Genomic DNA, 26,641 nt, shown 5'->3' with positions numbered 1-26,641 from the left:
GTCATGTTGGTAGCCAATGTGAAGAGAGGAGAGCTTTATCAGTTCAGAAACCATTTAAAAATCACGCTAAAATGCCAGGAATGACCCTTCAGATCGCTGCTCTGTGTGTCCGGCTGCACCGGGAGGGAGCTTTAAGGCTTCTCGCGGGGCATGTAGAGATACCACGGCACGGCTCTATCATCTTGTACCTCAGGAAAAATGTTATTTAAAACCCACAAAGTCACGGTAGGATAAAACAGCGCTCGGAAGCCGCCCGGCCGCAGCTCCCGCCGCTCCCGCCCGGCTGATGTGGCGCTACCGCCGGCCCTACCACACAGCCCCGCCGCCGCAGGGGGGGCGCTGACCCGCCGCCCTCGCCGCGCCCCGGCACAACCGCGTCCATGTCGGCGAAACACCGCGCGTCTCCCCCTCCACACCAACTTGGTAGCGCCCGCGCGCGCGCCGACTGACATCGGGCGAAGCCATAGTGAAAGATTGTAGGGGGGTAGTGGGGCGAGTTTCGTGCCGGTGCGCTGTCCTTTCACAGTGGCATTGTCCCGTCGCCGGCTGCCCAGTGCTTGGCAGCGACATGTGCAGAGGGAGGAGGTTTTACTAGGCATCAGATCAGTTAAATGTAGCGGCACCCCCCAACAAATGGTTCGGCCGGACCCCGCCTCAGTAGAATGGAAGGCGGCGCCATCTTGGGCGCAACCACAGCAGTCACGAAATAGGGGTGGCAGACGTGCAGTAGGGTGAGAAGGTAACGAAGCCGCCGCTGGCGGAGCGAGCCGGGGCTAGCAAAGGCATCAGAATCGCCGGTGCGCGGCGGGGAGAGAAGGCGGCTGCGGGCGGGAGCGGCGGCGGGGACAGCGATCCCCCTCTCGCCCTGCGCGCGTTGGTAGGCGCCGGCGCGCGCGGGCCGCTGGGCCTGGCGCACATGGCCCGGCCGTAGGAGCCGCCCCGCCCCTCCCCCGCCTTTCCCCGCCGCGCTCCGGACGGGACCGGCACCAGCACCGGCACCGAGACCGAGAGCCCGCAGCGAGCACACGGTACCGGCACCGCACACCCACCGACACCCGCACACCGCACCCGGGCCGGGCAGCGCCGCCGCCCCATGCAGGACACCGAGGAGAGCCCCGCGGCCGCCGCGCCGCCCGGCGCGCAGGGCCCCGCCGAGGAGCCCGAGCACACGGACGCGCCCCCGCCGGCCGCGGAGCCGCCGCAGCAGCAGCAGGAGCCGGAGGAGGACGAGAAGGAGGATGAGGAGCAGGAAGGCGGAGGCGAGTCTCAGGCGTCGCCGGGGCCCCCCGAGCCGCCTCCTCCCGCCGCGGAGCCCGAGCAGCCGCCCGAGCCGCAGCCGCCGTCCGGGCAGCAGAGCCCCGGCAAGGCCGAGCCCGAGCCCCGCTCTGAGGCCGAGCCCGCGGCGGAGCCCAAGTCCGAGGCGGCGGCCGAGGCCGAGCCCGGCGTGGCGCAGGAGAACGGGGAGGCCGCGCCCGCCGGCCCGGCCGAGCCCGAGGATGAGATTTCCTTCAGCGACCCCGAGGACTTCGTGGACGACATCAGCGACGAAGGTGCGGGACGGGAGCAGCCGGGGGAGCCCGCGGGGAGCTGGGGCTGGGCCGGGAAACGCCGTGCCCCGAGCCCTCGGTCCTGCTGTGGGGCAGCTGCACATCCACATCGGAGCTGGGCTTCGGAAATCGTCTGCTTAATGAGTTATCTCTGCCCCGCACAACGCTGCTGTTCTAAAACCTTTGTTTAGTTTAAATCATCTTCTTCCCGAGTTCTAAAAGCTGCTGTCAGAGTGGTTCTAAAGCCGCTGTTACACCTCAGGTGTGAGCTGCCCTCTGAGTGCAGGCACCAGCTCGTCTCCCTTCCTTTTGTCTCCATTAGTTAAACTCAGCTGTAGAAACAGAAGTTTTAAATGGCTGATGTGGTGGTTACAAATTATGGTTCATAGTTTTTGTTTTTTCCACGCACCCAGAGAGAAATCTGTAGGTAAATAGGGTTTGAGGAGAGTTGCTGCTCGTGAAGATGTGATGTAGGTGCTTTGTGACAAGAAAATAGGGGAAAAATCGTTTCTGGCAGTTAAAAATGTCAGCCCAGGCTCTTTTAAAAGTAGTGGATATTGACTGCCTCAAAATGGTCAGGCTGTTGTGTAACTGCACAGACAATAAATGTTACACATGGGCTTGTAATACAGAATTTAGAACTCTAAATTAATGTTCTTCAAATTACTCTTTCCAGATAAATTTTCTTAGTATTTTGAATAGGAAAAGTACTTGTTTCCCCATTATTGTTCAGTGTTTGTGCCATTTTAGGGTCTGTATAAAAAGTGGAAGGATGTTTCTAAAGCACAGGATTGTAAATCTGCCAGTTATCTCAAGTGCCAGTATAATACAGGTGATACAGGTGCATTCTTGTGTTCCAGTCCTTTGTTTAGTTTATTAAATCAGCAGCCAAATATCCTAGATTAAGGAAGTGTTTGCTGTTCCCAGTTTAGCAGTCTGTATAACAGCTCTTTAAACTTTTACATTTGTTTCTTGAAGAGACTTTGGCAAAATTGCCTTGGAGTTGGATTCTTTTTGCTGAGTGCCTGCTTAATACACTTTGTGTACATTTAGGATTGTTATGTTCAGTTCCTTCTTGGAAACTGGGCACATTTTCCATCCCCACCTGTTTTGCTGTTAGTTAATTTGGTTAACTTCTCAGCTGTCTGAAATCCAGTGAGAGTGGCTGAATTACAGGGTTTTAGTTTAGTCACTCTTGCTGGTCTGGCTTTGTATCTGTGTGTATTGCTAGCTGAGCTTCCTTATTCCTTTCCCATTATTCTGGTGCCTCCCCAAGGAGAAAATCAGCCCAGTGTGACCAAGCCAAGGCTCTTTCACTGCTAGGATAACTCAGATGCTCAGGAGCACCTGTGAGCTGGACCAGCTGCAGCACTGGAACATCTCAGATGTTTTTGCTGCCTCTCCTTTTCCCCAGGAGGTGTTGGCATGGAGCAGCTGGTGTGAGTTAAAGCAGTGTTGGACAAGCACTTAGGGACCAGTGAGGCTTCATTTCAGATAATGACAGTGGTCCTTCAAATGCTGCCAGCTGGAGATAGCCCTGCACCCACCACACCCTGCTTCCCTTCTGGCTGCAGCAGGAGCTGGCTGAACCTGCTTCTTGCTCTTTGAAGATTCCTTTGTTCACAAGTGGGAGTTTAAGGGCACAGTGTGGGAATTTGGCTTCAGTCTTGTTACAGTTTTGACTCCATGCAGGGTGTAATTCAGCCTCTCTCACTGGATTTCAGACAGCTGAGAAGTTAACCAAATTAATTAACAACAAAATAGGTGGGGATGGAAAATGTGCCCAGTTTCCAAGAAGGAGCTGAACATAACAATCCTAAATGTACACAAAGTGTATTAAGCAGACACTTAGCAAAAATAATCCAACTTCAAGGCAATTTTGCCAAAGTCTCTTTAAGAAACAAATGTAAAAGTTCAGAGAGCTGTTCCACAGACTGCTAAACTGGGAACAGCAAACACTTCCTTAATCTAGGATATTTGGCTGCTGATTTATTAAAGTCTTTTGTGAGAAGTGGATATGAAAAAAATGGCTAAAGGAGCCTTAAAAATGGCCCTTTTGTGTTTTACTTTGGTTTTCTCCTTTTGCTAATAGATTCCTATGGAAATGTCCTTGTGGGACATGCTTTCTTTTATATATATTATTTTGTTATTTGTAGTTCCTGCATGCACATGGAGATACTATTTTTGAGTGATAAATATTGCAAACAACAACATTTTGTGGATGCTACCTAAACTTGGTGGTAATGGGCTAAATATTTGTGATTTATGTTGCCCCAGACCAATAGGAAGCTTCATGTGTAATAACCTGTTGAAGCTTAAAGTTGAAGAAAGCAACTTTTTAGTAGTTTGAAATTCAAAGTAAGCATGTTTCTCCTATTTCTTCATTGCTGGAGATCTTCCCAGTCATGTTTCTGGGCAGAAAAATTTCTTGAATTACAAAACCATCAAAAATCGGATGTCTTTGAAATATCAGCATATACAACACGTTTTTAGTTTATTCTCATGGTTTAAGTCTTTCTACATTGGATTTGGATTTTTTTCCTGGTCTGTGGATGCTATAGATAGTCTGACTTTCCAAATTTGATCTAATTCAAAGGTATGGTGGTGTGAACTAATTTTCTCTGTAGTCTTGTACTTCATAGTGATCTTCACATAATATTAAAGCTTGCTGCAGATATTCAGGAATTAATATGTTCAAAGAATATCTAGTGTGAAAAGAAGTGTGCTTGTCTTCACAAAGTTTAAATATGGCTTTCAGTGCCTTAGACCTTCGTTTTTGTGCTTAATTAAAGGTTTAGATGGAGTGTGAGTTCTTAATTACAGTGATGCTGAGACAGGCAGAACTTCCAGTATGGTGGATAGTTTTGAATTATGCTAAAACTTGTGTAATTTGGGAGGGAGGTACAGGTTACATTTTTTTTTATCAAAGTCACCTGGTTATAATTTGAGCAAGGGGACTGGTCAGAGGTCAGGTAGTAAATCATGCATTTGTCTGTGCTGTTGTCAGTTTTGGGGACTTTGTGAGCCAGTTCCATCTCCTGAAAAAAATGATAGAGGAAGCATTGACAACCTCAGTGTGTAAACCATGTTTTTAAGAAAGATTTAAAGAGTTGGGTGATCAGAGTTTGCCATAAAGCCACAGCTTAGTCAGAGTGTGCTGTTGGAGTGTTGTTCAGTTCTTTTTCTGATAGAAGGTTCATTCACTACCAAGTTTCTTAAGTGATTCTTGAAATTTCTTGAAGTCTCTCTGTTTTCTTACTCTCACTGTTCTTTTCATCCTTGTCTTCCCTCCATGGTGTGAGCAGTGCCTTAGTTTCCTGTCTGTGCTGTCTTTACAGAGCTGCTTGGTGACATCCTGAAAGATCAGCCCCAGGAGGCAGATGGAATAGACTCAGTGATTGTGGTGGATAATGTGCCCCAGGTTGGACCAGACCGACTGGAGAAACTGAAGAATGTCATCCACAAAATATTCTCCAAGTTTGGTAAAATTATCAATGAATTTTACCCAGAAGCAGATGGAAAAACAAAAGGGTAAGTCATGATGAGCCAGAGGTGTGTTTCAATCCTTTTTCCAGTTGGAGTTATCTTTGATTTTTGGTGTCAATATTTTATGGCTGGTTTTTATAGTGACCTCACAGTTGTTATCATCACCTTCTTCCACCTCAGCCTGTGCTGTCCTCACATCAGTCTCAGTGACAAACAAGTTCCTGAGAGAACTGAGAAGATTAATAGCTCATTAGGTTGGATGGTGGGGATTAATTATGGAAACAGTTTAGCTGGGTTTGGAGACAAATTTCTGTGCTACATGCGGAGTTTTTTTCTTAATTTTCTATTATGGCAGAAGTTAAAGATCCTCTTGAGCTTAAAACTTAGCAGCAATGGCTGGACTGTTTGTTGCAAAATAGATTGTCACTATCTGTAGCATATATTCTGAGTATTGGAGGAATCCATACTTACAAGGCATGAAAAGAGTTTTCTGGAGAGGAGGGATTGTTGCTTCTGTAAGGTCAGCATGAAAATTATTCTGTGTTCATGCCTCTGAGATGCTCTTCAGGATAGCATTAGTTTTGAGTCCACTGGGCTGTAAGCTAGCTTGGATTAAGTGGCCAGAAGGAATCTGAGTTCTGTAATAGAAAAACAAGAGTGGTGCTTTGAGATCCTGTGACAGCAAGTTCCAGTTCCTAAACATGACCTGTTACTCTTATGGGAGGAGCTGTGGATGTTCCTGCATGTTCCTGTCTCTCACTTGTCCTGGTTGTGTTGAGCTTGCATTCACTGCTCTGTCTGGCCCATTTCAGAAAGGATATCAGATTAACTGAGGTCAGATCTGGAGAGCTAAAAAATGTGTGAGCCTGTGGCCAGAATGGGAATTCATTTGCTGTTAACCCTAATTGGTTAAGGACAAGATAACTTCTTATCTTGTAGATGCTCTGTACTGAATTCTTAATTACTCCCCATTGTTTCTTCTTTATTTTGAGTCTGTTGTGTAGTCAATGTCTTGTACTTTGGTTTTCCTTCCTTGCAGGTACATCTTCCTGGAGTATATGTCTCCCTCCCATGCTGTGGATGCTGTGAAGAATGCAGATGGATACAAACTGGATAAGCAGCACACTTTCAGAGTTAACCTCTTCACTGACTTTGATAAGTGAGTGCAGCAATTGGGTGTTATCTGAGAATTCAGGGATTCTAATCCTGCGTGCCTGCATGGAGTGTAACCAACCAAATTGCTCTTTCAGGTACATGACAATCAGTGATGAGTGGGAAATCCCTGAGAAACAGCCATTTAAGGATTTGGTAAGGATTTTTTGGAAAAGTGGAAAGAATATTCAGCTTAATATTAAATGGCTGCTTCACTGCTGAAATGTCCATATGAAAAAATAGAAACCATGTGTTAATGTGTTGTAAATAGCAGTGCTGATCACATGCTGCTGTTCCTTCATGCTCTCATGCAGTGGTGGGAGGAACTCAGTGCTTCTGCTTAATAGTTACACATAGTGTGAAGCTTAATTTACTCTTATTATTTAAGAGTGAATAATAATTTTGCACAAGTAATTTAAAGATAGATTTTCAAAAGCATCTTTTTATATTCTTAATTGTTTGAGGCAAACTTTGGTGTTTGTTGCTGGTTGCTTTATAAATAGGCTGGTGGAAGAAACAATAGTTTGCTTTTTCTTTAAAAACCAAATACCAAATGACTTCTTGTTTAAATTACCTATTTAACATCAAAACACCTTGAGGGTCCACCTGTTTATGGTGTGCTCTCAGCCTCCAGCATCCAGTAATTGGAGTTGTTTAATTTCACTTCAAAAGCTTGTTTGGAGTGGTAAGACCCCAAAGTTGCACTCCTCTGGTAAGACCAGCTTTCCCCTGCCAGGTGGATACTAATTAGTGGAACTTGCTGACTTGGCCTTGGACTCACTAACAGTCTTTTGCTCTGTTTTTCTCAGGGGAACCTCAGATACTGGTTGGAAGACCCTGATTGCAGGGATCAGTACAGTGTGATCTTTGAGTCAGGAGACCGGACATCCATTTTTTGGAATGACATCAAGGAACCTGTTCAAATTGAGGACAGAGCAGTGAGTGTCCTGGAAGTGCTGGAGATTGCAGATACACTGCCAATCTCCTTTATTTTATGACATTGCGGGATTTTAATTTAAAAAAAAAAAGGCTTTTTCCCATTGCTGAAATATTTTTTTTCCTTGTGAAGAGTGGTGAAACCACATCCTTTTGAATTAGCCTTAGCTGCTTTGGTAAGAGAACTGTGAAGTGAACTTTTTAAGAGTTTGTGGTGGTGTTTCTTTTTTTTACTAACTGGCCTATGATGCACATTAGTTTCCTTCATCTCTCTGTTATAGGTGATTCAGAAAGACCTGAGAGTGCAGAGTCAGAGTTTGAGGAGCACTGTTCATTCGAGCTGAATATGTGCTTATGTTTGCTGCTTCAGATGACTCCTTGCTTTTGTGCTGACCACAGAGGTGTTAAAGAGGAATAGCTGGTTTGGTAATGGCATAAAAAAGGGAGAGTTAGTCTGCCTGTGTGCTGCAGGCACTGGACTTGCTGGGAACTGTTAGGACCCAGGAGCATTTTCCTTAATAACCATTGTACATTTCAGTAGGAGGAAGTTGGCTTTGAGATGGTGAGAATACTTGCTCATCACCATGGTCTCTGGCTGTGGTCTGTATTGCTGAGATCTCTCTAACTTAGCTGAAGGTCCAGAGCTGTGTTGTTCAGAAATTCAAAATACCCACCCTTACTTTTGAGAACAGTATGATCTTGCCAAGGCTGAAAAAAGGAAATCTAGGGTGTTAGGTGGGTTTGTTATTGCACAAAGGATGTGACTGTTCCTGAAAAAACTTTTTTGGTGATCCCTAAGTTGAAAAGGTCTCAATTGACAGTTTTCAACCTGAAGAATAAGTACTGTACATTGTGTGCATGAAATAAAACTCCACAGTTATCACACATCCTGAGATCTTCACTTAGCAAAGGGATTTACAAAATGTGCTGCTACAAGGCATGAATGAATTCTTTCCCTTTTAGGGACACAGCATGAAAATAAACTTCTGTGTGTACTTTTTTGTTTAAATGCAGAGGTGGACAGAGACCTACGTCCGTTGGTCCCCCAAAGGCACGTACCTGGCCACATTCCACCAGAGGGGCATTGCTCTGTGGGGTGGAGAGAAGTTCAAGCAGATTCAAAGGTTTAGTCACCAAGGAGTGCAGCTCATTGACTTCTCACCCTGTGAAAGGTAGAGTGTAATGTTGGTTTGGGCTATAAGGTCTCTAAAGCATGAGGCATGAACAGCATCCTCCAAATGTGGAGTGCTGAAATTAAGTTCTTAAAATTTTTTTAACACTTAAGAGTGCTGGAGAGAAGGATAAATTAATTTCAGGACTGAGATGCATTTTCATTTGAGTTTTCAAGTAACACATTTGGAAGCAGATGGGTTTTATGCTTTTTTGTTTTAAAGAGATTATTTACCTTTCAATGGAGAAGCCCAGCATCCTTGTAATTTGTGTTGGATAAGTTCAATGATTTATGTTTGATTTGAAACCAGTGTTATTCTCATGTCAAACTATGTAACAGTGTATTTGGTGAGTTCCCCTCCCTTGTAACATCAATATGAAAGAACTTTCACATAAATCTAGAACTTTTTCAGCCAGAGGGATGCCAGGGAAACTTTCTCCTCCTTTATCATCCTGTTCTTACTTTTCCTTCCCCTGAAAAATCCTATTAGAGAAACTGCTGTTTGAAAGTGCCTGGTATTTAAATACCACTTGGATAAAAGCCTGCTGGTACTGACATATTAGATGAAGTTTCAATAATGAATTGGTTTATTTCTTTTATAGGTATTTAGTGACCTTCAGCCCTTTGATGGACACACAGGATGACCCTCAGGCTATCATCATCTGGGATATTCTGACTGGCCAAAAGAAGAGAGGATTCCACTGTGAAAACTCAGCTCACTGGCCTATTTTTAAGTAGGTTGAGAAATAGAATTGGAGTAGAGAGTTGTGGTCCCAGACTTCATTTAATAAAAAGGCAGTTCCAATTCAATTTTTTTCTTTCTTGCTTAGATGGAGTCATGATGGTAAATTCTTTGCTCGAATGACTTCAGATACCCTCAGCATCTATGAAACACCTGTAAGTTCTTGCCTTTTTTACATAATAATGAGAGTAGAAATATGTGTGTAAATGTAAGAATGTTACTAACTTGAAACTTCATCCTTTTCTCATCTTTTAGTCTATGGGTTTGTTGGACAAAAAGAGCTTGAAAATCAATGGGATAAGGTGAGTTTATTCCCTTGTAATCATAACTCTGCTCTGCAGCTTGAATCTTTTAGTCTGGGGATTTGTTATGGCAAGAGCAATCTTTATTTTGCCTGGAGCAAAGAGGTTTACATGTTGAGGTGGTCAAATTAGACAAAGTAGCAAAAAGAAATAAAAAACTCTCCACTTGTTGATGAACACACTTGGTAGATTCTGTGCTTTGAAATCCTCTTTGTGGTACTGCTTAATCCATCTGAGGAATTCTTTTCCTTGTCTACAAAACCAGACTGGAATGCAGTTTATTAGGGAATATCTCCCTAACAAGGTGGTTGTGCTGGCTTAGACCAGTGTGCTGTGTCTGCACAAGACACATTGACTCCTGTGAGAGTTTTTAAAGTAAATCTCTGTAAAGCAGCAAGAAAATTAAGTGTACCCAGGTGCAAGAAGATGGTCTCCATGGTAATTTAGTAGGGATTTTTTTTGGCTCATTGATTCTTAGAGCTTTAGCAGTTACTCTGTGTGCAGCCCCTGCTTTTTGGTGAGATGTACTGGTGAGACAACTTTGGTGATACAGCAAATTTAAACAGCTGCTTAAAGATATGTTTAGGTATTGTTATTAAATTGCCCTCAGTTCTGTATCTGTCTTTTATTACTGTGAGTTGATCATTGTCTGCAACATTCAGATACTATGAGGAAAGTGATTTCTGCTTGTAGTATCTAACTGAAAATTAAAACCACATATTTTTAACTTTGTTCCTGTAGAGACTTCTCATGGTCTCCAGGTGGTAACATAATTGCTTTCTGGGTGCCTGAGGACAAAGACATCCCAGCAAGAGTGACTTTGATGCAGCTGCCTTCTAGACAAGAAATTCGTGTGCGGAATTTGTTCAACGTAGTCGATTGCAAACTGCACTGGCAGAAGAATGGGGACTACCTGTGTGTGAAGGTGGACAGGACTCCCAAAGGCACACAGGTACATGGCTTCTGATCTTCCTGGGAATATATGGCTCTGCCTCATGCTTCCTTTCCTTACAATGCTGTTTTTAAGTAAAGGCAGTGTCAATTATTTTGTGTCAAAGCTATTTTTAATTTTTTCTGTTTGAATTTAGAGTATGTGGAAAGCAAAATGTATGTAATGTTTGCATCCAGAATTTGCTTTGACTTTAGTGGCTTCTTGTTCTCTGTGAGGTCTGTCCCTCACCTCTTCTCCTGATCACAATTGTTGAACAGCATGTAGGTCAAGCTGCATAATGTGCCACATGTTCATGTCTTAATTAAATTTTATAACAGTCTGAAAAAAAATTACTTTCTACAGTTCTGAAGTTATTCTTTATCAGAACAAATTGGGAATGTTTTTGGTAAGGAGGCATATTGTGTTTATCTGCTCTCATTAAAGGAAAAAACCTTGACTCACTCTCATCCTATGTCCTAACAGGCTAATTGAGGAATTGTCCTTCTATGCCAAGTGATAAAATTATTTACTCTGCTGTTTTTGTGCTGGTAATGAGCTCATTTTGGCCTTCGCAGGGAGTAGTGACCAACTTTGAAATATTCCGCATGAGAGAGAAGCAGGTGCCAGTGGATGTGGTGGAAATGAAAGGTAATGCCAAGTATTTCTTACTTTTGAGCTTGAACTTTTCTGCAGAGATGCTTGTGTCTTTCTTAGAAATTCTTGTCAACACCTGACATAATTTAACCCTTTGGAAAAGAGTAGGTTTTCAGTGTTTCAGAATGTCTCGTGTAAAAATGAGAAATCAAAACTTCTGTTGCTGTTCATGCTTGTGACTGACTTGAAAAATGACAGAACTGAAAGTCTGGTGTTAATCAAAATGGTAGGGCTGATAATAGCAATGTATTTTGTAGATGGAAGACTTAGAGTTAGAAACATTTCCCCTAACTCCCTGCAATTGCCTTATCAACCTGTGTTTTAAAAGAGAGTCTGTTAACTGATGGGTTCTGTCTCTTCAATATCTTGGTTTTCTTTGGTAACTACTTGAAATCAGAGGTTTGTATGGTCCTTTAACAGAGTTTTGTCTTCTCTTGTTACAGAAAGCATCATAGCCTTTGCTTGGGAACCAAATGGAAGCAAGTTTGCTGTGTTGCATGGAGAAACTCCACGAATTTCAGTTTCCTTTTACCATGTTAAAAACAACGGGAAAATAGAACTTATAAGTAAGTGAAAAACAAGCGAGACATGCAGATACTAAACATTTTGCACAGTAATAGATGCAGTAAACTCAAAATTGCATCTGTTTGTGATGTTTTGTGAGAAATTAGTGGGGTTGATTCTTGTAATTGATGGCATTGGATTGAGATCTCTTTCTGAATTTGTCTAATTTCTTTTCAGAAACTTTTGACAAACAACAGGCAAACACGATATTCTGGAGTCCCCAGGGGCAGTTTGTGGTGTTGGCTGGCCTCAGAAGGTGAGTGTTGCACAGGTTGCTGAACATGGGTTTTAAAAGGGAAAAGAACTACAGTATCTCACCAGGAAGTGTTTGGTGTCCCTGACAATGCTGATTGCTGTAATCCTGATTGAGCTGTGCAAAAGCAAAGGCAGGGCAGAGATGCAGCTTCATGATATATCTTAGTCCTTTGCAGCTTTCACTTCCTATTTTTGCCACATCAGATAGAGAATGCATTTTTCAACAGAAAAGTGGATCTTTAGAAACACCTTCAGCTATTTAGGTTAAATCTGACTGAACCAATCCAGTTTGGACATGCTTATGGCTCTTGTGATGAATTTGTTGTCATTGCTTATGCACTTTCATGGGCCATACCTGTTACTGACAGTGCTGCTTTGTGAAAGAACTAACAAGAAAGTTTCACTTTAGAGCAAGTGAAAATTATTGTTGTCAATCAGTCAAGTAAATATTTGCTTTCACGTGCTTTCAAACAAGCACTGCTGTTCATATTAGAAATCTTTTCTTTAATCTCTTCTTCACTACTATGTCTAAGCATATGATTGTTAAACTTTGGTTGTAGCTTGTCTAGAACCTGTTTTTACAGTGACTTTACCCCATGTATTTGTATTTTTGTGGGTCCCTGAACATAGAAACAGAAGTGTCATTCTTATGTGGCATTTTGTTTTTATCCCCTGCCTTCCTTTCCAGCCACAGAGACTGGGAGGAACCTGGCTGCTTTCTTGGCTGCTGTGAGACTTTGTTTGCAATGAGTTGTAGTAGAGATGCAGCTTGTGGCCTGTTTTTCAAAGCCCAGGCTGTGCTGGTGTGTAAAGCAGTGTCCTGTTTTGCCTGTGCAGCATGAATGGTGCCTTAGCCTTTGTTGACACGTCTGACTGCACCATGATGAACATCGCTGAGCACTACACGGCCTCCGACGTGGAGTGGGACCCCACGGGCAGATACATTGTCACCTCTGTGTCTTGGTGGAGCCACAAGGTACTGATGCACCTCTTTTCCCACCCCTGCCTGCTCTTCCAGTGGTTTTGGAAAGGGTTATTGATTAGGAAGAGAAAATGAACCCTGTCACTGGTCAAATTACTTAACTTCCACCACAGTTTTAAACATTATTTCTGAGCACTCTACTGTTCAGTTAAGTTTATTTTGGCTGAGCTGCTGCATTGCTCTTCCAGGTGGACAATGCATATTGGTTATGGACCTTCCAAGGCCGTCTGCTTCAGAAGAACAACAAAGACAGGTTCTGTCAGCTGCTCTGGAGACCACGACCGGCCACCCTGCTCAGCGAGGATCAGATAAAGGTAGGGCACTCCAGGGACTTTGTGCTGACATGGATTTGGGGCATAAAACATACTTGGTGTGCTCCCCCTTCTTGGGGATGGGGTTTGTTACACAACTGCCTTTTGCCCTGAATGTGTGAATAAACACATTGCTGTGTGGGACCTCACTTCTGGGAATGTCTGCAGATATTAACTGTATTATAAGCTCAAAATAGAAGTGATTACCAGTGGTTCTTACAGTTAGGGTATGATGAAAGGATATAAAGAAGACTAAATTGAATTTTGCTCTTCAGACCTTTCTGTTGTATGTGTACAGGAGTGCTTGTATGATCTATAAGCCAGGAGGTACAAAATTATAGTGAAAGGAAATTGCCTAGCAGAGAGATGTTTTTCAGAAGGGCATAGCCTGCTTAGGCCTACCCAAGAAGTGCTTAGAGAAGATGATGGTTGTAATTTGTAGCCTGAAACTCCAGTTGAAATAAAATTTCCTGTTTCACAGCAAATTAAGAAGGACCTGAAGAAATACTCCAAGATATTTGAGCAGAAGGATCGTCTGAGCCAGTCCAAAGCTTCAAAGGCAAGACACTTTTGAAATATCTTATAGATGAAACTCTTGTAGCCTAGCCTTAGTTTGTACTGGTGATAGATAAGTTGCATTTCCTGTATCACAAATGTTCATTTGATCCAGATGGTTAGAATTAGTGCAATGGGTAGTTCAGAGAGGTGCTGCTGTAAAGAGTCTAGAGAGGAACTGGTGTTATGTCATTAAGCAAAGGTGGTAAGTTCTGCATTAGTCAGTATTTAAATTAAGAAAAGCTCTTTCAATTAGAAAAAAGGACACCTCACCAAAATAGCATTCTGATCAGAGAAGAGAATCTTTTTTCTTCTAAGTCAGTAGAAGTTCTTTATGACAACAGTTTGCCTTGGTCGGGCATGCCTGGGGTGTGGGTTTGGTTTCGTTCAGGGGGAGGTTGAACAGCCCTCGGGTATGGGTTTGGTTCAGGGGGAGGTTGAACAGTCTGGTGTGGGTTTGGCTTAGATTGAACAGCCCTGGGGTGTGGGTTTGGTTCGGGGGAGGTTGAACGGGCCTGGGGTGCATTTGGTTTGGTTCAGGGAGAGGTTGAAGAGCCTGGTGTGGGTTTGGTTTGGTTCAGGGAGAGGTTGAAGAGCCCTGGTGTGGGTTTGGTTCAGGGGGAGGCTGAGCAGCCTGGTGTGGGTTTGGTTTGGTTCAGGGAGAGGTTGAAGAGCCCTGGTGTGGGTTTGGTTCGGGGGGAGGCTGAGCAGCCTGGTGTGGGTTTGGTTCGGGGGGAGGTTGAACAGCCTGGTGTGGGTTTGGTTTGGTTCGGGGGGAGGTTGAACAGCCTGGTGTGGGTTTGGTTTGGTTCAGGGGGAGGCTGAGCAGCCTGGTGTGGGTTTGGTTGAGGGGAAGGCTGGGTGAAGAGCCCTGTGTTGTGGCCTGCAGGAGCTGGTGGAGCGGCGGCGCACGATGATGGAGGAGTTCAGGAAGTACCGCAAGATGGCACAAGAGCTGTACATGGAGCAGCGCAACGAGCGCCTGGAGCTGCGCGGGGGTGAGACACCCAGGGCTGGGCTGGGCCACTGCAGCTCCTCCTCCAGAGGGGCATGGGGCCCCTCAGCCCCTTCTCTTCTCCCTCTGCTTCCTGCTAAAGCCAGTCTCGTGTTCTCTGGAGGTTTTTGTACTTTTTATCCTGAATCGTGGCAGGATTTAAGGGGGGAAAAAGGCATTGATTTGACCCTGGGGTAAAACTGGAGTAGGAAACAGTCATAACCACTGACTATCATTTAAAGCACCAAATACCTCTTTGCCTCCTGTTTCAGTGCTGCTCTAAGGGCTTTCTGCCAAGAGCATCAAATCATTCCATTGCTGCCTTGTTTGTTGTGTTCAGTTGATATTTTGTCCATTGCAGGGGTAGACACAGATGAGCTGGACAGCAATGTCGATGACTGGGAGGAGGAGACTGTGGAATTTTTTATCAATGAAGAAATTATTACCCTTGCAGAACCAGAGTAATTAATAAAACTGTGGTAAGATAACGTAACTCTGAGAGAAACTCTCTGTCAACTATTGCTATAGAGTTGATAATTTGCTTTAGGGAGTTAGGTCTGTCTGTTGCACTGGTGAATGTTCTGTTCCCTGAGTTGGTTTATGTTTTTTCTGTGGTTACGAAAGATAAGTTTTTTTGAAAAGTAATTGTAGACAGTCAAAATTGTGAGTAGAATAACTGTATGAATCCTGTCTTGCCAGAGGGATCAAACCCACAACAGAGTCAGGGGCAGCCTGTGAACACAGTGTAGCAAACCTTTTAAGTTCTGTCAGTAGGAGGAATTGTAGTTGGTATGAGATCAGAATTTTGCCTTTTGGAAGATTTGCATGTTATTCCAAGACTGGACAGAGTTTAAATACTGTATTAAAGGTATTACAGCATTTGTTTGTGGGCTGATAAAATTTTGCAGATTTTTTAAATACCTGCATTAACTCAGTTATTATTTTCTAGAAAAGTTGGATAGAGATCATATGGTAGCAGATTTTCGTGTACTGGTTTGCATAGCTTGCTGGGAAACCTTGTATTTAATTCAGTGTTTTTTCCAGCTTCTTCTTGTGAATTCTTATGTTTTATGTTGGCAATGGAGGGTACTTCCAGCCTCTGTTGTATGAGATGTCCTTTAGTGAGCTTGACAGTCTATTGAGGAGAAAAAACACTTTCACAGACACTGACAGGATTTAAAACTTGCAGAGTTCCTGCTCTGTCATGTTTAGGATCTTGCTTAAGGAAGAGGAAGGGGAGACTGGAAATGCAGCTGTAAGTTACCCTGCAGTTCTTCAGCCTCCAAAGAGCTCAGGTGCAACATGTGCCTCTTGGAGCTGTAGAAAAACAATAACCTTGATAGCTTTGACTATATTTGGGTCTGGCTTATGTGTTCCATACATGGGAGATCTTTTTCTGGAAGGAGGAGGGAGAGAAGCTGCTTAGTGTATGAATTTAAACCACCTAAGTTTAGGAGGAAACACAAGCTGGTGTACTTTTCACCAGCCCAGCTTCTGAGGTTGAGCTGTTGGTATAAAAGCACAGTAACTAACTCAACTCTCTTTTTTGTTTTTCTGCAGCTCCACCAGATCTTGTGCTGAAGAGAAGTTTGTTTGTTTTCCAAAAGCCTATATCAATTTTGGAATTCTTAATCCATATTCTTGCACTCTGAAAGGGTGGATGCACCAGATTTTCTCCATTCTGACACATTGTAGTGCCTTTAAGTCTTGCTGCCTGCTGCAGTGAGATACTGGAAAGGCGCTGCTTTTAAATTTATATTATTTTTTTTCTAGGGTTTGATTATTATTTTTTTTCTTTTTAAATCCACTACTACCAGTATTTACTTCCCCACTCCTGTGCAGTCCTTGCCAGCTGGCAGTTTTTGCCTCGTGCCAGTGAGGTGAGATTCACCAGTGCACCCCTGTCTCTCACACACAATGTTTGGGTTCCAGGACTCTCTCTGTGCCCCCAGGGCATGGACAGGTGTTCCTTTGGGTTGGGGCAAAGTCACCAGAACCATTTTCTGTATGATGTGTTTTAGTGTGCTGAAGCAGCACTACAGCGGGCTATACCCTCCTCCTTTCAGATTGTGAAAGGATGTCTCCCTCAAAGAGCTGAATATGGAAATAAAAGCAGACCTATACTAAAACCAGGCTGGCTGTGTGTTGTTTGTGGGGAATCTTTCCCTGAATGATCAAAGTCAAGAATCACACAGCAATAAGAGTGTGTTTTGGCTGATGGTTCCTTGGGATTTTTTTTTCAGATCTTGGTTCCTCATCGCCCCTCTGGCTTTGTGTTGTGGTTGCTTGGTTTTTTACAATATGGTGCAGCTCAATAATCTGTCACCTTGACCTGTTCATGGTGGTGGAGTGACTAGAAAATGACTGGATTCTTAAACCATTTGCAAACTGATAAAAGCCTCAGGAATTACTGGGTTTGTGTATCCTACTAGGGAAACCTGCAGACTTCAGAGCACTGCTCTCTGCACATGCTTTTTGTTCCCTCTTGCAGCACCTGTTTCATTTCCAAAGGCCTCCAGGCTCAGGATGGAGAACTGTACCCAGAGCTGGTGCAGCAGCTTCTCTGTATTTTTATTTGTGAGCAGAGCTGGGTGTTGTCAGAGCAGTGAGAGGCTGGCCTGTTCCTTGCCCTTGGAGAATGAGGATGTTCCTGTCTCCTCTCCTGGACTGGGCAGGGGAATTGCCAAGGTGAGCACTTCTGACTGGCTTTCCTTAAGCCCAGGGCTCACTTGTGCAGCAGGGTGGGACAGCTCTGGAGTGGGAGGCCCTCTGGGCACAGGGCAGCCCCACTCAGCTGCAGGTGGCCAAGGGACAGGGATGTTCTCAGCACTCACTTTGGCCTCAGGTAAATTTGCTGTGATGGCCAATTAAAAATGCCCCAATTAACTCCCATCTCCTCTTCACCAGGAGGTTTTCAAAATTATTTTCCCATAAATGGTACTGACTTAGTTCCAACAATTCACTCTTTAACCAGCACATGTTTTTCCAAAACTCTGTATTAATTTCCATTTTTCTGCATTTGTTCATCCATAATTCAACAGGTACAGTTGATTAAAGTTTACTCCATGGTATTTCCATGCCTCATATTTCAAGTAGACTGGGATGAAATACTTTCCAGAAAAACTTAGAGCACAACTAAGTTCTCTGGTGATCATGGAATGATTTGGGTTGGAAAGGATGTTAAAGCCCATCCAGGGACACCTTCCCCTAACCCAGGTTGTTCCAAACCCCTTCCAACCTGGCCTTGGGCACTTCCAGGGCTGGGGCAGCCACAGCTGCTCTGGGCACCCTGTGCCAGGGCCTGCCCACGCTCATGGTAAAGAATGATGGCTGGAACTTGCATAGCAGGAATCATTTTTATGACCCTTTTGTTAGGAAGAGCTGACTTCTCAACCATTTTTTGAATCACTAATGGAGCTGGAAGGTTTTTTCCCCTGTCTCTGCACAGTGAAGGTTTCATAGGCTACTGTGTTCTATTCCTGGCTCTTCTCTAAGTAATTGAATGAATTGAGTTCTCTTCTAAGATGGTTCTCTGAAGTGTGGATCATCAGTGGAGGAAAACAACAACCCAAAAATTGCATTTAAAATTGTTCCTGCAGCAGTTTTGGAAGCTATGAGATCTTGTACAGACCAGCAGTTCAGACCTTTTCTCATCTAACACTGGCATTTCTGACATCACTCCCTTCAATTACTTCATCTTTTCTCTGTGTTTTTCTTACTTCACATGCCTTTTGTAAATTATGTGCTACTGAAATTGCTTTATGGGAATGCACTTGGTAAATTATCCTCTTTGCCATATCTTGGAATAGCACTGGGAGGTGGAGGAGGGAGGAGGGTCCTGTGGGATTGAATCCATCTGTGTAGCTTTGAGCTCTCTGCCATTGCTGCTCAGCCTGTGCCTTTGGAAGGGCTGCAGAGGATGGTCAAAGCAGAAGCAGGTTTGGAGGTACTGTCTAAAGCTGTGTATGGTGGGGGAAAAGGCTTCCCACAGCACTTGTTCCTCCACTGAGTGCCCTTAAGGGTCCAGAATTTGGGTGGGAAAGGAAATGAACCTTAAGCATTAAGATAGTATCTCTCCTTGGTTTTGTTTAAGTATTTTCAATGATTGTTCTTAAATAGCAGGATTAACTGGGCCAATTCATGTAATCCTGGGCTAGTCTTCACCCTGTCTTTATTTTGAATTTGTGATAAATATTCTCATGACCTTTTAACCATCTGCAGCCCTTAATGCAACTTCACAGAACAAATTTCGGTCACTTGCTATACTAAGTTTTAACTTCTTAAATTCTTCTTAATTTTTTTTCATTAAGCCCTGCTGTAACTTTTATGAGCTTTGACTCCTTTACAGTCAATGAATACAAAAGGTGATCTTGTGGTTTTTTTTTAATGGGTTGTTGTACTGCATGGACTCCTGGTGTTCCTGGGCTCCCTGGTCCAACTGGGGGGAAAAAATCCAGACTTGCGCTGTCCATGCATGGTTTAAAGCAAAAGTGGTGTGTAAGTAATCTTATAGAGAGAAAAATGTGCAGTAGGGTGAGGGAGGCTGGGTCACCTGGCAGGTGGTGGAGGTGTCACTGTGATCCTGATTGTCCCCATCTCTTTGGGACCTGAGTGACAGATTCACAGTAAGCAGCCAAAAGCAGCTGGGATTAAAGTCCTGCCAGAGTCCTCACAATTCCTGCAGGGCCTCAGCATCTCTGTGTTGATCCCAGTAAGAGGAATGCTTTGAAAATGTAATCCTCTCCCAAGTTTTAACCTTCAACCCAATGCCTCTCAGTTAAACTGAAGCACTGCTCTCACAGTGTGCTGAAACAGGATTGGGGCAGACACAGAAACCTCTGCTCTAACTGGAATCGCTTAAAATAAAGTCAATAATATGTGGAATACCTTGCATTCCTCTCTAATGCAAGGAAAAGCCTTAGTACTTGGTGTGACCTGGCTCCACATGCTGCTCATTTGAGCTTGTTTTCTTACCCTCAGTGGCTGGGGCTCCCAAGTGCAGTGATTAACTGGAGCATTCTGGAGTTTAGGGCTGTCCAAGAGATTTGCATGATCCCCTCCATCTCCTGGAGGATTTGGGATTATGGTGTACACGATAATATTTTTAAATGCTTTTAAGAGATGTGGGAATGAGCTGCTCATAGCAGTCCCTCAGCCCTGTTTAGAGAGCTGATGAAACTGCAATTAACTTATTCTTGTGAATATTAAAAGCTGTCTAAAGCTAGGGAGCTCACCTGGTATTCTGAGATGTTCACAGCAAAGAAATGTTCCTTTACTGCTGCTGGAACTACTCAAAACTGTCTATTAACACTGCTTGAGACTGGGAGCTGTTGGTGAGACCCTTGTTTAATTGGTACATGGTTTGTTATTGTGGAGATAAATCTGGTTCCTATAGAAACTAGTTGCTTGTGACTGGTGGGGCTGTAGAACAAGTCTGTTTTGATAAGTGCTCACTGGGTACAGCATTGTTCCTGTGCACTGTGAAATGTTTTAGCAGCATCAGCTCTTCTGCCAGGAGCTGCAAAGGGGCTGTCACTGTGTTTTATGAGAGCAAAAATCCCCACGGAAAGGTGAAAATAGAATTTTTCCAATCTCTGTTATTATCTGAGATCCCAAAGGCAGTTCTTGGGTGGAATTTCAAACAGACCCTCTGCCAAGCACACACAGCTTTGGGTCTGTGCCACTCACCCACAGTGAGTGAGGGCCAGAGCAGGATCCCAGCCTCAGGGGGCCCATTAACCCCACAGCAGCATTGCCTCTGGGGCTTCACCTGTACATGAAACAGCCTGAAACACACGTGCTCCTGTCTGTTATTAATGCTGACAAATGGGCTGTGCCATTGTGTTTTACATCTTGGAGTCAAATCCTGTGTTTCAAACAGAGCAGAGTGTTTCTGACTGATTGAGTTGTGGCACGAGGCACTGGCACTTAATTGCTACTTTCTAATTGCTGCAGTCCTGTGATGAATTCCAGATGAATTCCAGCTCCTGGGGAACCCTGTGGGACCTGCACAGATCAGGGCCAACTTGCTCTGATCTGGTTGAACAGGCTCATAATGATTGTTACCTGGGATTAAACAAAATGGGTACTTAGTGAAATGCAATTCCCTTTCTTTGTCGAGGATAACTTTAATCAGTGTTTGGGGAACACCAGGGGAATCTGTGATTGTGCTCAGCTCCACAACTGTGGGTCCCAGACCTCTGAAGGTTCCTGCTGGCTGCAGCAATGACACAGCTGAGTTCACTCTGCCACCTTCCCTGTCAGTCAGTCAGTTCTGCTGTGTTAGAGACAGAGGCAGGAAGAATTTGTCAAGATAAACATGCAAACCATGGGAGAATGAACTGGTTTTAACTTTATAAACTTCATTAAACTCTCTAGGCTTTAAAGCTTCCTCTGCAGAGGCACTGCTTTTTTTCCAGTTCTGCATCTTCCACCTCTTGCTCACCTTTACAAGAGGCAGGAACTGCAGAAGGGTCCCACTTACCTCTTCCACATTGCTACATCTTTTTATTGTGCCCTTGTTATTTACCTTCATTTTCGATGTAAATCCCATTATTTTTTATTGTGCTTCAGCTGATCTCTCTCTGAACCCTTCCTGAGCACACACTAATTCTGTAATATATCTTGTCTCCACAATAATCACATGGTAGCAGCTCTCAGAAGCAAAGAGAGCATGAATCTCTCTTTCCCCTTTATGGATTACAAATGCAATTTTTGTTTAGCACCTTACTTGTGAAATCCCTTTTTTTTTCTTTTCTAATTTGAAGCAGCCATTAATCTCACAAGGATATCAGCTTTATTTTTATACAGCTTATTCAGACTTGCATCATTTTCCCCAAGATCTATTTTCTCTAATGGAAATCTGGGAAGGAAATGTGCATTACATTAGTCTGAGTAACTTCTGTCAATGAGAATGCTTTTCTCTTAATAATGCAAATAACTGTAATTATGGAAGCAAATTAATTGACTGGGCAGTCAAAGTACTTAAACTTCCTGGTGTATTTTGATTTGGATTCATGTTCCCTGCTATTTTTACTCCCAGCTGAACTCATTTAGAACTGCTTCTGTCTGCTTATTAATCCTGATTCAAAATTGACTCTCCTTGTGGCTTGTTATATTTTAATGCCTCCATGAAACAGCAGAAGATTTGTGCTTCTAGAATACTGCTAGTTAGACAAGGCTTTAGCCCCAGGTTGGAAAAGAGCACTCTTGGATGTATGGATACACTGTGTGAGCAACATTTGGCTGTTGCAGGAGCTCAGTGAAAGGGTTCTGAAAGTGTTACAGGACAAACTTCTCAAAGAAACAGGCTGACCTCATTCTCCAGACTCTGCTCCAGCCTGTCACACTTGCCTGTGCACATGATTACGTGTCAGTCTGCCTTCTGCAGGCAAATGCTGCCACCAAGGACAAACCAGGAGTTCCCTTCGCAGTTTGTTCTTGTGTTGCCTCGGGTTTTAAAGCCCAAGCTGGACCAGTGAAAATGAAAAAATTAAAAACAACAACAACAACAAAGTAACTCTGGTAATTGAAAACTTGCAGATCAAAGAGGTACTTGTTAGACTTGGAATTTAGCAGGAAATGCAAAAGAAAAACCTCAAAGTTCTGAAGTTCACTGAACCCCATGGGCACTCATTTCTCTCCTGGGGTACCAATGGGGTTATTCTGCTGGTCTGTGCTCAAACTGCTGATCTAACAATCTGTTTGCCTGAGACAGCACTAAGGCTGCTCTGGAGAAGGAGGCACAAGGTTCTCTGTCCTTCCTTTGAGCATCTCCTTGTGAGCCCTCTCAGTGGAAGAGAAAGAACCCCATTCTCCACAGTAACTACACACTGTGATAATCATGTACTGAAATAAGTCCTGAAGGACTGAGAAGAACGAGAACCATTCTGTAACCTGCTTCTCATCTTTGCTTTTTTCCTTACTAAAAGGCAGACACAGAATGAAGATTCTGTCCTTGAGCAATGCAGATATTTCCCTCAGTCCTTCTGCACAAAAGGCTTCAGGCAATTCTGCTGCTGAGGAGCCTGACTGTTTCATTTCACAGCTCCTGTGTCTGAATCTTAGCTGAAAATTGAGGTAAGAGGTGCTGTCCCTCCCTGGGTCTGTTGTGTCCCTCAGGCTCTGCTCTTACCCAACACCAGCGACCATTCTGCTGCTCAACGGCCCTTCCAAGGATCTTGCAGTTCTCCAACTGCAGAAATTGCCAAATCAGTTGCAAAACCCAGTGTGTCAGCCTCAGCCCTGTGTGTGTGAGTGTTTTCCAGGCAAAGCTGCAGTGCAGCATTCCTCTGGCCTAGGGATGGTGCTGTGAGGGATCCCCACAGGCAGTTACCCAAACCCAGACCTAGCGGTTCTCCCTCTGACTTCATCCCATCCCAGAGTGGGTCCTGATGGCTCCAAGACCCAGAGGTAACAGATCCTGAGGAAAAACATTTGTATTTGACATGGTTTTTGGTCACACAGCAACCCAGGTAACAGCCTTCCTTTTTTTTTTTTTCTTTTTAAGGCTTAACATTAGAATTGTTTTCCCTGCTTAGATAAATGTTTTTGGCAGGTGAACAGAACTGCACAGCCCAGAGGCCACTTGTCACCCAGATAAAAGGTGACAGTGCCGAAGGTGAGAGGGCTGTCAGGGTTTTCCTTTTGCCAGAGCAGGGGGGAGATGTGTGGGGTTCGTTCTGCCTCTCTCCCCTCTGATCCTCCACAGGTGCAGCACACCCTGAGCAGGGGTGAGGAGCTTTGTCTCCCGGGGTCTCTGCTGAGTGAGGTCACTGTCACGTTGTTGGCTCTGCTGCTCACACAGCTCTTCCCTGTGCTCTGTGGTTTTATAGGCTCTGGTGCCCTCCCTGAGCTGTGTTTTGCAGGCTGGGGAAAGGTGCACTGGGAGGATTTAATCAGTGCCTGCATTTTGTGATCGCCACAATGTGACTGCAGCCTTGCTTCTCACAGCAATTCAGGCACCTGTGCTGTCTTTAACACCAAACTTCATCCTTGTATGCAGCCTAAGACAATTTTGGAAGCCCAGTGGCACTTCTCAATAAAGGTCAGGGAATGAATTTACTCCTTTCTTCAGCAGTCACAAAAAACCTAAAGCATTTAATGTTCAGAGTCCAATAAAATAATGATATTGAAGGATATTTCTTTCAGTAGGCTCCTGCATCTTGCCTGCCTTTAGAAAATTCAATAAACCTCTGTGCTTTTCTGCTCATTCTTATGATGTATCAGAATTCAAACAGCTTGTGAATCCTTCCAAAGCCCAGGAAATTTCTAAAACAGAGTGAGAAAATCACAGGGAATGTAATTAGGTGTAGATCATTCAGACAGCTGTTGTGCCTGACCAAAAGTTTGTGCTTTTTGGACTGAATTAGGAGAAAGGAATATATGTCCACAACCAAGAGCCTGGTAGGAGTAATTTCTGGCTTCAGTGCAACCATTTTTCCATAATGTCCAACAGGTAAAGTAGTCCCTGTAGCTGTTCTGCTCCAGAGGAATAAAATACAGCTGTGCAAAGCACGGCTAAAATATAGAGCCAATTAAGTGCTCACTGTGAGGACAAGGGTGGAGAGTTAAAATACCATTCTCACTGGGAAGTGTGGACCTCACTTAAATGCTAACAGTGAAGCTGCCATGATAGAAAAGTCACTTAATTGAGGTAGAATTCAGAAGAGACAAATCTTCCCATTAACCAGGAGGAGGTGATAAGGGCATCTGTGCCATGCTGGAGGCTGATTTAGAGAGAACAAATGTAGCTGTAGAAAGCATTTATAGACTACAGCTTTAGCTCTGAACACCTAGGTGGGCAGTAACCTCCCTGTCTGCCCAGCTGCCAGTCCTCTTGTCACCCTTTTTGGATGGCACACACTGTCTCTCTCCTCAGGCAGTGTCACTGTGGGCTGAGACACTGAAGTAACTGGAGGAAATTATGGAGTGAAGGACAAAATAGGAAGCCAAGCATCATTTTTTGAGGAAATTTGCTCACATGGCAGTTGGGCTTTGCTGCTGTGTCTTGAACAGGAACAGCAAAGACCTTCTCACTTTGCCTCTTAGAGGATTAAGGAAGGAGCTTCTATAGGGTTAAAGAAATTGTGTAGATGTGGGTCATACATCTCTAAGCTCACAGGTGACCAGTGAGTTTTTAAATTAATTTAATGCCTTTGAATGTTTCATCCCTTCTCTAAGATTTGGCTGAAATTGGACAATAAATTTCTGGGGCAGGAGGAAGGAGTACTGAGAGTGAATGTGTGCTGTCATAAGCTGTCTGTCCCTTAGGAAATCAGAAAGGCTGCAGACACGCTCTTTGCCGTGCTGGTTATTTCATGGATACTTTACAAGCCCATTTCTGAACCTTGCCTCAAGCCTTGGTGCTGAGCTCTCACTGCTGCTCATGACAGATGTGTTTTGTAGAGGATAGAGGGAAGGAGGAGACATGGAGGGAAAGGCAGGTTCCTTTTGTGAACAGAATTGGGATGCTGCCAGTGCATTTGTGTAAATTGCGATTTTCTTGCAAAAATTCTTCTTTTGTAGCAAGTTAATTACTTATTGATTTTACTGTTGATGGAGAGAGGGCCTAATGAATGGTCTTTTAGCAGCACTTCCTTCACTCCTAATTGGGATTCTCCACCAGAATCTCAATGAACTGCAGGGTACCCAGCCATAGTGGTTGCCCCTGAACAATAAAACCCTGTCACATCCACATTAACCACAACAACATTGCATGTCTCCAGGACCCCTTAGGGGACAACAGCAGGACTGTTGTGATTGCACACATCAGCCCAGCCAGTGCCTCCTCCCAAGAATCTCAAATGACCTTGATCTCTGCCTATTGAGCAAAACCAGCAAGACACAGGTACCAGAACAAACAATTCCCAAGAAGGTAAATTTCAGAGATTTATTGAGGGTGCTGAGGCCCTGGCACAGGTTGCCCTGAGAAGCTGTGGCTGCCCCATCCCTGGAAATGTTCAAGGCCAGGCTGGACAGAGCTGGGAACAACCTGGGATAGTGGAAGGTATCCCTGTCCATGGCAGGTATGAAATGAGAGGACAACCATCCCAAAACCATTTTATGATTCTATGACTAAAAGCTTGTAAGTGGAAATAGAAGATGCAGTGGATGAAGAAAGAACAAACTTCAGGAGTGGGCAGTGCATGTTGGTATAGAGGTGTGAGTGAGAGAAGAAATGCAAATGGAAAGCAAATTGTGTGAGTTGCAGGTGAGAAGGGAAATATGAAGGTGAAAAAATGGGGCAGAATAATGGAAAGGCAGAAGAGGAGGTGCAAGGTATGGATGTGGGAAGGTCGAGTGGCTGAAGGAGAGGGCTGAGAACCAGGAGAAGGAGAAAAGTGCAGTCAGCTCCAACCTCGAGGTTCTGCCATGTACAGCCAGGAGCTAAAACAGCTCTGGGGTTTCTGGAGGGAAGAAAGAGGGAGAGGGGCTGTGTGAGGGGGTTGTGGTGGTGCCTGCTGGGTCTCTCGTGGCTCAGGAATGCTTGTAGAGGAGCAGGTGGGAAGCACATTCCGATGGGCAGTGGAGGCGGGCAGGGGAGCTGAAGTTGTTTCTCTGCTTGAGCCTCTTTCCGATGTACTGTGTGACTCTGGGTATTGCCCTTCTCAGCATCTTCCTCAGCCTTAAAATGTGTTAAATTTCACAAAGCTGCCCTTGAAAAGAGATTTGACATCAAATGGCAGCATTTGCTGTGGGGAGTCCTGTGTCTCACAGAGAGGTGACCGAGTTTGTAGCCTGTGTCACCGCGGGCTCTGAGGCAGAGTCAGGACACTGAGCTCTGCTCTGTGGGCCATTGAATGTAATTTAAAAAAAGAAAAAATAGAGACTCAGGCAGGGTGAAGATTTTAAAATACTGATTGTTCTGCCCCAGGGATTGTTCCTTTTGTCAGTGAATCTGGCAAGAAATGAAATAAAAATAGTCAAGTTCTCTGACAGACTATACATGAGATATAATAGGCCTCTGCTACCGACAGCCAAGATTATTTCCAGATTACAAGCACAGAAAACAGATACCTTCTTCCTTTTGGTGTGTGCAAAGGCAGAAGAGATCTCCC

General features: G+C 44.2%; 1 protein-coding gene across 1 annotated transcript; it reads left to right on the top strand.

Moving 5' to 3' along the window:
* Positions 1-943: 943 nt before the first annotated feature.
* On the top strand, positions 944-16,711 carry EIF3B (eukaryotic translation initiation factor 3 subunit B). The gene is made up of 19 exons (XM_063171757.1): positions 944-1,550; positions 4,886-5,078; positions 6,073-6,192; positions 6,284-6,341; positions 6,995-7,123; positions 8,136-8,293; positions 8,895-9,026; positions 9,123-9,189; positions 9,290-9,336; positions 10,078-10,288; positions 10,843-10,915; positions 11,365-11,487; positions 11,663-11,741; positions 12,578-12,716; positions 12,911-13,036; positions 13,515-13,592; positions 14,478-14,586; positions 14,944-15,061; positions 16,143-16,711. Exons 1-18 carry the CDS (start codon positions 1,094-1,096, stop codon positions 15,045-15,047), a joined length of 2,403 nt encoding a protein of 800 aa, XP_063027827.1. The 5' UTR covers positions 944-1,093; the 3' UTR covers positions 15,048-15,061; positions 16,143-16,711.
* The last annotated feature ends 9,930 nt before the right edge of the window (positions 16,712-26,641 follow it).

Source organism: Melospiza melodia, chromosome 18 (genome assembly GCF_035770615.1).
Source record: "Melospiza melodia melodia isolate bMelMel2 chromosome 18, bMelMel2.pri, whole genome shotgun sequence".
In the NCBI taxonomy this organism is placed as follows: domain Eukaryota; kingdom Metazoa; phylum Chordata; class Aves; order Passeriformes; family Passerellidae; genus Melospiza; species Melospiza melodia.
Note: the sequence above shows the minus strand (reverse complement) of the source record. Positions and strands in the feature narration are given on the sequence as shown.